Raw genomic sequence first — 10,894 nt, 5'->3', positions numbered from 1 at the left:
GTTGATTTGATTTGGTCTTCCTTGAGCAAGATTTATATGCCCATATAAAAACTCTGAGTATAGGGCCTCCCTGGTGGCGCAAGCGGTTGAGTGCAGCACTGTGAAGCTGTGCGCAACCTCTGCAGTGCGGGTTCAATCCCAGCCCGCTGGAGCAAAACCCACATGGCACAGCAGACCTCTCCTGTCTCACCTGCTGCTCCCCTCAGCAGTGTATTTCGTCAGTCTGCTTGATCTGTTCCTCGCTCTGTCTGTGGGGAATCTTCTCAACCTCCCGCACATCTAGCCTATACCCCAGTTCTTGTATAAAAATAAATCAATCTTTAAAAATAAATAAATAAAAACTCAGAGTATAAATACACATTTTAAAAGACAATTGGCAATTTTTATGGGCAATTTTTACTAACTGCTTTTCTTGCTATTTATTGCTTACCTTAAACAATTATCAGATTTAAGATCCTTACTCTAATTTCATGATTTCCAAACCAGGACTATTGGAAGAGGGGGATCCAATACTTCCAAAATACAAACATAATGTAAATCAATGTTGCCTCAATCAAAAACAAAGTGTTAATAGCAAAAAAGAAGAAAAAAAGTTGTAGGCTACCTATTCAAAGGTACCCCCTTCCATTTGAAATTCAACATAAGCAACCAATTCAAACCTTCTCTCTCAAAAGCATTCTCCCCTTTATTCAATAAACACTACAAGAATGAAGAATGGACGTGGGAATACAAAGATGAGTTAAGTCTGTGCCAGCAGGTAACAATACGCTGTTTGATGCAGATTTGTTCTCGAACAGACTACAACGTGCTTCAGTTCTGGAGATGGATGCCCGGGGCTGTTGGGCCCAGCTGCAGATCTTGCAGCAAAAGAACGTGTGCTGTTAACGCTGCTCCAGGAGAAGAACGTCCACGTTTAATTTACTATTCGGTGACTGAGGAAAAGCTACAAGCCATCGCATCTCTGCTCGTGCTTCCCCCTGACAGGGCAGAACGCACAGAATTGGCTCCCTTTGGGGCCACAAAATCAGAAACGGGCGGTCGAGCCGCGCGAGGGGAAGCGCAGGCTATTTGGGGGTGACCAACACGTGAGGGTCAGCAGCAACAGTTGAGCCTAACGGGGCACTTTTCCCCTAAACGTACAAGGCCAGACGTCACTGGGGTTCAACAGCACGTCATCAACACGCACAAAATGGGCTCCCTTTGGGGACTCAAATTCAGAGGCGGGCGGTCGAGCCGCGCGAGGGGAAGCGCAGGCTATTTGGGGGTGACCAACACGTGAGGGTCAGCAGCAAAAGTTGACCGCAACGGGGCACTTGTCCCCTAAACATACAAGCCAGACGTCACCGGGGTTCAAGAGCACGTCATCAACGCGGCTCTGCGCGGAGGCGGCAGCGGCGTGGCCGCCAGCCCAGGCCTCCACGTTTCAGGGGCGGCGCAAATCCCGGGCCCCTTTTCCGGGAGTGCAGCCGCCCGGGCCCGGCCGAAAAGACCCGGCGGCCGGACCTCGGGGGCCGTTGGAACGCGCCGTAGGGGCGCTCGCGTCACGCCCAGAGCGGACGCACAAACTACGTCACCGAGCTCTCCTCGAGGCCCCGCCCACTCCCCCTCTAGCGTCGGCGCCGAGGGGGCGTGGCCGGGAGGCGGCGAGCTGGCTGCGCACGCGCCCTCGGGAGCCAGCGCCGGAGCCAACTAGCGCTCTCGCGAGGGTTGAAAGTCGGTGGCGTAGATAGTGGTCGCGGCGCAGGCGAGCGGGAGGCTGCCCCGAGGCGGAGAGGAGGCCGCGACGCCCGCTGCCCGCCGCGCCCGCCCTCCGGCCCCGCGTCTCCCGCGCCCGCCCTCCGCCCTCGGGGCCGCCGCCCGCCTTCCGTGACCCCCGCGCCCGCGGCCCCGCCCCCTCCGCGCCGCGCTTCCCGCCGCGAGGTGAGGCCGGCGGGCCGCGGCGGCGAAGAGCGCCGAGCGGGCGGCTGTGGGCGGCGGGCGCGTCGCGGAGCCGCGGCGCCGGGCCGCGCCAGGCCTCGCTCCCCCGCCGCGCCGGGCGCCGTCGCCCGCCGGGCCTCGGCCTCGGCCTCCTGCCCCGCCGGCCGCGCCGCGGGTGACGCAGCCGCGCAGCATGGCGAGCGCGGCCGAGCCGCCGCCGCCGCCCGCCGAGAGCGCGCCCCCCAGGCCCGCGGCCGCCGGCGGCGGGAGCGGCGGCGCCAACAAAGGCGGCCCCGAGGGCGCCGCGGCCCCGGCGGCCCCGGCCGCGGCGGGCGCCGGCCCCGCGGACCCCGAGATGGAGGTGAGCACGGCGGGCGCGCGGGGAGGGGCGCCGGGGCGGGCGCGGGGAGCCCCGGGCCCCGCGCGCCACGTTCCCGGCGCGCCCGCGGGCAGGTGGCCGTGGCCGCCGCGGCCCAGGGAAATCTGCGGGGCCTCCCCCCCCCCCATTTTCTTGGTAGAGTCCCCCCCGCCCCTCGCCGCCTCTGAGCCTGGCCCGGGGCGGGCGATGCCCCCGGGGCCGGGCCGGGCGGGCGCGGCGTGGTGGAGCCCGCGGCGGGGCCCGGGCCTGGCCCCGGCCCGGTGCTGGCGGGGGCGGCGTCTGTTCTGGGCAGAAACAATGGCGAGCGCCGGCAGGCCCGGGGCGCGGTGGGGACCCGCGGGGCGCAGCTGCTCCCCCGAGGCGCGGGAGGCCCCTCCCAGGCGCCGTCCTCGGGGAGCGGAGCGAGGAGGCCGCAGCTGCTTGGGGCCCCCCTCTCTAAAGGGGTGTGGGGGGGCCCGCGGAGGGGCGCGGGGTGAGTGAGTCTGGGGCGCCCGGTGGGCCTCGGGGCCCGCGCGGTGCCTCCTCCTGGGCCTCGCCTGCTGGGAGCGGCCGCGGGGCCCGCCTTCTGGCCGGCGCGGCCGGGTGGTGACACGCCGCGGGGGTGGGAGGGTTGGGGACCCGCCAGGCGGGTCTCCGGGGTGTCCTCCAAGGCCTCGCGATTTCGGGAACGAAGTGGGGACTTTCTCCTTCCAGATCGTGTTCTTCGCCAACTTCGATCTGGCTTGAGACCTTTTGTAGTCGTCGCGCACGGGGCCTGGGGTTTCTCCGTCCGTAGACGCGGCGGGGGCAGCTGCTTTGAACGGGAGCCTCGCTGCGGAGCCGGGGCCGGGCCGGGCCGCGGCCGGCGGGGTGGTGAATGCGGGCCCCGGGGGTCTAACCCGGGGGAAGCAGCCGTTTGCGGGCTGGTGTTTGGAAGAACTTTTGGTGGGAAGGCGGCCAGGCTCTCGTCTCGTGTCGGGGTTTGTAACTCCGTGCTTTGAGATTGGTTTCAGATTAATTGTTGAATGTTGCAGTTTTCCCCTTGAGGTACTGCAGCGGTTCTTCTGGATTCCTAGGCCGCCTTCTTTCTCTCGGGTTCCTGCTCTGTGGCTTGGGGGTTGTGACGGCTTGTGCCAGCCTGTGCCGCGGGAGACAGCTGTGTGAGTGTGCAGTCGGGGCCAGTCGCGGTTTTCATCAGCTTTGCACCAGGGTCTGTCACTCTGATTTTGGAATGGCAGTGAGCACCCCGCAGACAGCTCATCGGGATCGCCGTCAGGATATGGCTTTCGGTTACTGTTTTAAGTTGAAGTGGAATTAAAGTTTAAATATGACTGTTGATGTGGTGCCCACTACCATTTGAAATCAGTGATGTTTTTGTTTGCCAGATGAGGATATTTGCGTCTTCTCTGAGTAGACGGCACTGGAACCAGCTCTGACTCCGCAGTGGACTCAATTCCCTTGTATCAGGCCCTTTGGTAGTATCACAGGAAGGGTTTTTTTTGACAGTTTTATTTACTCAAAAGTGACTCATTTTTACCTTCTTGGTGTAGGAATATCAGTAATTTTATCAGTGCCCCTTGCCACTGGCTAATGTTAGTTTTTTGGTTTTTTTTCCCCCTGGGAGGGTGGGGGGAGGTGGATGTATTCTCAGTTTACTTAACAGACACGAGAAATCATTTCATTTCTTTGGATAATAACTAGGTTTCAGTGCACACATAAGATAAGTTACAGTTTTTCACAGTCAAATAAACTTTTTAAAATGCTTTTTCTTGTTGGAAAGTGCAATTTAAGTAAAGTTTTTGCAAAATCAGGAAGTAAGTGAAATCTTGCATTCATCAGTTTTTTCCTGACAGCAGATCTTCCCAGAAATGTTAGTCCTTCTGTGCTTCCAGTTAATTTTTCCTTTTTTTGTTTGGGATACGTACAGGTCAAGGGAGCAGTCGGTTTTTATTTCATTACAGTATATTTTTTGGCAGTGTGGAGCCTGTCTTTGTTCATCTTCATCTCACTGTTGACTAGATTGATAGCTAAACTGTGGGCAGATACAAGTCCGATGCAGACAGGCATATGGTAAGCCAAGGTTCTGGTGTCCAGATTTTTTTTTAACTATAAAAGCCATAATGGGCACTGCTAGAAAATACATTTTTTAATGTTTTCCTGGTAGTCCAGTTGCATTTTGTGAAGTAGACCAGAAGGTGATTGTCTTTTTTACCTGTGGAGACCAGAGGTTTGTCTCCACCAGGTTAAGTAGATTCCCTAAGGTCTTGGCAAGGAAGTTAAACCAAATTTAGATCATATAACCACTTAGTATACTTACTGTACCAGTTTCTCTCCCGCCATACCTGTTTCTAATCTCAAATAGCTTTATTATAGTGAATATTGCCATGTGCAGATTTGTACATCACTAATGAATATCATGCTTTTTATCAGTTCATAACTTTTTTTTTTTGAAATTCAGTTTCATTTTCTTTTTTCTTTTTGAAGATTTATCCATTTATTTATACAAGCACTGAGTATAGTCAGAGGCGCGGGAGGGTGAGAGAACTCACCAGAGCCAGAGCGGGGAGCAGAGCAGGCAGAAGGACCGAAGTACACTGCTGAGGGGAGCAGCGGGCGGCAGGAGAGGTCTGCACGCCATGTGGGACCCTCCTCCGGTGGTAGGGGAGCAGCCGGGGCGGGGATCGAACCGGCGCCGCAGAGGCCGCGGGCAGCTTCGCAACCCAACGCTCAACCGCTGCGCCACCGGGGAGGCCCCAGTTCATAATTTTTTTAATGGATAATTGAAACTTCAAGTGAAGTTGTTGCTGATACTTGTTATTCATGGCATTTAATTAAAAGAGTATCAGAGTGAATATATTTGTGAAATTTACTACCAGTTTGGGAATCAGGTTGTAGCTAAGGATTATTCAGTTTAGCTTGCATGATGACTTTTTTGTAATATTCCAGAAGCTGGAAATCAGGGTGGCTCATATTGCTACTCCAGGTATACATCTGTGTAGTATATATAATTTACATATATATAACAGCAGTAGATACCTGCAGTTTTGTGATAAAAAGGGAACATTTTGCACATCTTATGTATTTGGATTAAATAGGTTGTTGGCTTTATGGTATTTATTTTTAGTAAGGTAACATTGGTTTAAACATTGGTTTAAAACTGTTTTAAACATTGGTTTAAAATCATAAATATATGATTTAGGGGAATAGTTTTATACCTCCTCAGATGTCTTTATGGTATTTACTTTCATCTGCATTTCCTATTAGGTTGGATGATAGTTATTTAAATATCTAGCAAGTTTGGTATAGGAATGTATTACTTAAAATGTTTTAGGCATATATCAATCTAATGATGGTATGTTTACTGTTTTTGAAGAATAATTCCATGATTTCTCCCCCCCACCCTCAGGAAGTATTTGATGATGGGTCTCCAGGAAAACAAAAAGAAATCCAAGAACCAGATCCTACCTATGAAGAAAAAATGGTATGTTCTAGGCATGTGAATAGAATCTATAGTAACATTTTATTGGGTGATTAAATGTACCAATCTTCTGTTTTGTTTTTAAACTGACACATACCCATATGTGTGAAACATATTCCTCATATCTACCCCATACATCTACTTAGTGTTATCTTAGTGAGTGAAAAAAAGTTCCTCTTAACAGGTACCCAAACTGTTCCTGATAATACCTCATAATGTTAATAGTCTTAAGAAGTTTAACCTCATAAACATTTCTCTTTTCCCATCACCTAGTTCAATCTCTCTCCATTGGGTGGATTATTTTGTTTGTTTATTTGCCTCCTTTCTTGTGATCTGACCTCTTAGCTCGCTTCATGTTTTTGCAGGGTAGTATTTGTGACACAAATCTGATTAAGTAATGGAAGCTTTCAGTGGTTCTTTACAATGCTTGTCATCTTTATGATGACCTTTATTGCAAGACTTTGCTCATTTCTTCAAGTTTTTCAGTCTCCTAGTTTCATTTCTCATTTTGCAACAGCATGATCTTCACTTTAACACTTTTCTTCTAAGGTCGTTTAATATGGTATCATTTTCTGTAGTCTTGGTGTTTTAAAAAGAACATTAAGGTTAGCTATAGAGTGTTGAGAACTGCATTATGTTCATAAATATGTCATTAGCTTAGTTTTTCAAGCCTATTACTTTATTAAAATTATACTCTGCCTGGTTGATGAATGACCAGTGTGTTCCCCATTGCTGAATAAAATCACTTGTATTATACAATATCTTTCGATTTTTTATTCGATATTTTTGTCAACAATATTGTAGTATTTATATAGTAGTTTTATCGTTCAAAGTTTTGTCAGAGCTTTGCAGTCATTTAACCACCCCAGTCATGATGTAGAACAGCTCTATCATGTACCCTGTTCCCCTTGCCACTTCAGATCTTCTTTCAAATTTTGTGTGGTGGATCATACAATATGTTGTCTTTTGTGTTTGGCTCTTTTGCTTTGCACATGATGCTTTTGACACTCATCTGCCTTGTTGTGTGTATCAATCTCTTTTTTTATTGCTGAGGTCACTGTGTGGAAGTGAAGTTATATTGGTAAAACGTCTTAAATTTTTTTGCAGCAAACTGACCGAGCAAATCGCTTTGAGTATTTATTAAAGCAGACAGAGCTGTTTGCACATTTCATTCAACCTGCTGCACAGAAGACTCCAACCTCACCTTTGAAGATGAAACCAGGGCGCCCACGAATAAAAAAGGATGAGAAGCAGAACTTGCTGTCAGTTGGGGAGTAAGTAGTAGTTTATACTTCATTGCTGAACCAATTTATTCATTAGACTCATAAGATCACTATTAAAAGTGTGTATTTTTGTCCTGTTGCTTATTTGCCCCCAGCCAATTGGCAGGATATGGCCACACATGTATAAATAAGTGAAAATGTGCAGAATGCCTCATTTTTGGTAGCATTATACTGTTTATGGATTGCAGCGACCTTATGGAATAGGGTATTCAGATATTACTTTCATTCCTTGGGGAGGAAACAAATGTGGAGGTTAGTGGACCTATCTAACATTACATGGAAGTAATTCGAGGGGCCTCCCTGGTGGTGCAAGAGGTTAAGACGCAACCTATGAAGCTGTTCTTAGCCATTGCAGTAGAGTTTGATCCCCATCCAGGAAGCTGCCCACATGGTGCAGCAGACCTCTCCTGGCTCGCTCACTGCTCCCCTCAGCAGGGTGTTTCAGTCAGTCTGCCTGTTCTGCTCCCCACTCTGTCTCTGGTGAGTTCTCTCACCCCCCCCCCCCCCATACACACCTCTGGCCTGTGCCCCAGCTCTTGTATGCATAAATAAATCTTTAAAAGAAGAAAAATAATTCGACTAAACTAAGCTAGAATTTACATCTGATTTAGGTGCATTCTATTCTCCTAAACCACATAAGCATCTGGGGGTATTGCTTTTATTTGAAGTCTATGCTGGAATGTTGTGATGATTTATGCCATAGCAGTTTGTTTAAAATTCTGTTTTAGAATTTTCATGCTGGCTGGATGACTATTGAGAATGTTTATTGAGAATTAATAGGCTTAGGGCAATCTCAGCTCCCTGGAATGGCTATGAGTAATTTCCAAAATAAAATACAAATTATGATCAGTAATTAAAATACTCCAGATTGTATAAAAGAAATTACCAACTGTTACCAGCCATGTTAAATTTACTGTACATTTTACAGAAATGGTGCCAAGAGCCTGTCTTGAAGGGATTATAATTAGAAAACATAAGCACAATACCTTCATTTTATTTGATCAATTCCATTTGTCTGATTTATCTTTAACCATTTTGTGTAGCCAGAGTGCTATTGTTTTAATGCTTATGAAACTTTGTAAGAAAGAACTTTTTATTCAGGTATATTTAATTTTTTTATTTTTTATTTTGTTTTGAGAAATTTGTTGCTATTTAAATGGCATCAGTTTCTGGAAATTTGGAATATCATAGTGGATATTGTTATGGGATAATAGGTTGTGAAAAGAAACACTTCCATGAAGATCCCATAAGATAAAGATACTCTGTAGTAAATATATAATAAATTGTTATTGATTTATTTATTATCACTGGGTAAGAATCTTGCTTAATAGATTTTTTTTCTGTACATTCAAGCCACCTGAAATGGAAAGTTAGCCTTACCCAGAGTAATTAGGTGATCGTAATATCCTTGGAAATGAGCATGCAAATGCTTTCTTTAATACTTCTATCTTCCACTGTTGTATTCAGTGATACTCAATTTGAAATAGTAAGGCACATCCCAGCTTTTATCTTCGGTAATACCACCATAATAATTAACAGTCTTTAATAATATATTGTGAAGGAGATACTATTTAAAAAAAAAAAAGTTCTCTCCCAGTTTGTGGAGAATAAATTGGACTGGGAGGTAGATCTTTACCCTTAAGTTATAGAGTTAGAATCTAAAGAAGTATTGGAAAAATAACACAAAGAAGACATTCTGGTTAAATGCATATAAAACATGACGATGCTTAACTTATTTATTACTGTGATTTAATTTCTGAAAAATGCTGTCTGTCTGGGAAGACTGATTATCTTCGTAGAAATAATGCTCTGAATTAAATTCAGAGGTGATAAGAGAAGGATAATTTGCTATTTTCTAATTTAAATGAAAAATTTTCTTAAAAATCAAAAAAGGTATAACATTGAAAGTTTCAGAATTGGGGAGTGTAAGTAGTTTTACAGACTTGAGTTCTTTAAGAAACCTGATAACAGTATAACTTCAGAAATTTAGTTTTTAAGTGTATCTGCCTCTTAACATGTAGTCTGGACATTTATATTTAAGACCTTTTGAGTAATTCCTTTTGCCTTCTTGTTGAGAGTAACTGCTTAAACTCTTCTATCCTGCAGCTTCTGATAAAAGTTGTAGTTTTAAAAACATGCTTTCTGGAACCTTTGTTTCTGGCAAAAATACTTAACGATAACTTTCAAATAAAATGAGTTTTCTGACGGTGGAATCTTGGTCAGCCACTCAAAACCTTCAATTGAAAGAGTACATGGTAGTTAAAATTAAAGCCATAATTCAAGTCACCTGATTTTTATTTTAAACTTGACAGTTACCGACACCGTAGAACAGAGCAAGAAGAGGATGAAGAACTACTAACAGAAAGTTCCAAAGCAACCAATGTTTGCACTCGTTTTGAAGACTCTCCATCATGTATGCTATAAATTTTTAATTATTTTTTTAAGTCTTTGAGACAATTTGATTAAAGTTTTGAAGAGTCTTTTATTATGTGGGGAACACAGCAACTAAAGATAGACCTTACACACTAACAGGTTGTGGGACTGGTGCCTCCAGCCAGGTTTCCTGCACTGCTATCTTCCCTTAGCTGAGCTCTGCTACTCATGCGCAGCAGCTACCGCCAGCGACTTGGAACTTGCAAATTCTTATTTTTAACATTCAATAAAGAAGTAAAGTCAGAGTAAACATGTTGTGGGCCCCAGTTAAACCTGAATATCAGATGGAGGGAACTGCCTACCTATATGTCTTGTTGTAAATGTTCACTGTGTTTTTTCTTTTGTTTTTAGATGTGAAATGGGGTAAACTGAGAGATTATCAGGTCCGAGGATTAAATTGGCTCATTTCTTTGTATGAGAATGGCATCAATGGTATTCTTGCAGACGAAATGGTATGTATTTGGTAGTTTTTTTTTTTTTTTTTTTTGTAAGATCGTATTTTTAAAGTATGCCATTAAATTTGTTAAAGTTAAGTCAGTATAACATACAGTTTTGTTGCTTAGAATTTGGAACTGTTAGCAAACCAATCCTCTGTTAAACTGCTATGAGCAGTTTGTGTTAGTTGCTTACTAGGATCTGTAATTGAGTTGTAAGGTGTTACCTGTGAAGTGTAATGTATTTCAAAATAGTATTATTTGGGAAACATAATTTTGCTACGATGATTGGGTCATTTCCCTTCACTTCTATGAAATACAAGTTGGGGTCTTTTGAATGTTTAATAAAATTGTCAAATATTTTCTCCATGGTGGCAGCTTGTCTGGTCCTGTCTCAAAAACATTTTATCTCTTGTTTACTACTTGTTATGTAGTGAATATTTTAAAAAGTTTCTATATAGGGGTAGTGCTAAAACTTCTTAATTATTTGGAGAAAGTATGGAGTCAAAATAAATGCATTTCAATTCTAGTTCAGTACTAGTTGGGGAAGTTACTTAAGCTTCTGGGCCTGTGGGAATGGTAATAGTGTTTCCTTTTTTTTTTAAGATTTATTTGTGCATGCATGCAAGAACTGGGGTACTGGCCAAAGGTGCGGTGGGTGAGAGGATTTACCAGAGACAGAGTGGGGAACAGAACAGGCAGACTGATTAAAATATACTGCTGAGGGGAACAGTAGGTGAGATAGGAGAAGTCTGCTGCGCCATGTGGGTAGCTCCCTGACCAGCGGGGCTCAAACTCCTGCTGTAGGGACGCGGATAGCAGGGAGGCCCTGTCATAGTATTTCTGTCATAGACTTGCAAAGATTAAGTGATAGAACACTTGTGATAGAAATTTGTGTTCTTGATGTTTGTTAGCTGTTACAAACACAGAACTTGTCTTTTAAATGTTCTAATAAATGTCAGGGTATATAAATATGAAGTCTTTTTTCATT

The 10,894-nt window shown here is 45.5% G+C and overlaps 1 protein-coding gene across 1 annotated transcript in view; it reads left to right on the top strand.

The window, feature by feature from the left end:
- Positions 1-2,110: 2,110 nt before the first annotated feature.
- SMARCA5 (SNF2 related chromatin remodeling ATPase 5) overlaps positions 2,111-10,894 on the top strand; it is a gene marked incomplete at both ends in the record, with an annotated part of 28,577 nt that continues 19,793 nt past the window's right edge. Inside the window, 5 exons of the mRNA XM_084244874.1 lie at positions 2,111-2,278; positions 5,682-5,756; positions 6,861-7,027; positions 9,349-9,449; positions 9,821-9,921. Of these exons, the coding sequence (XP_084101000.1) occupies positions 2,111-2,278; positions 5,682-5,756; positions 6,861-7,027; positions 9,349-9,449; positions 9,821-9,921 (612 nt within the window). The remainder of the gene's footprint in view (positions 2,279-5,681; positions 5,757-6,860; positions 7,028-9,348; positions 9,450-9,820; positions 9,922-10,894) is intronic.

Source organism: Talpa europaea, assembly GCF_964194135.1.
Source record: "Talpa europaea genome assembly, chromosome: 10".
Taxonomy (NCBI): Eukaryota; Metazoa; Chordata; class Mammalia; order Eulipotyphla; family Talpidae; genus Talpa; species Talpa europaea.
The sequence above is the reverse complement of the archived record's forward strand: the minus strand, read 5'-3'. Positions and strand labels throughout refer to the sequence as shown.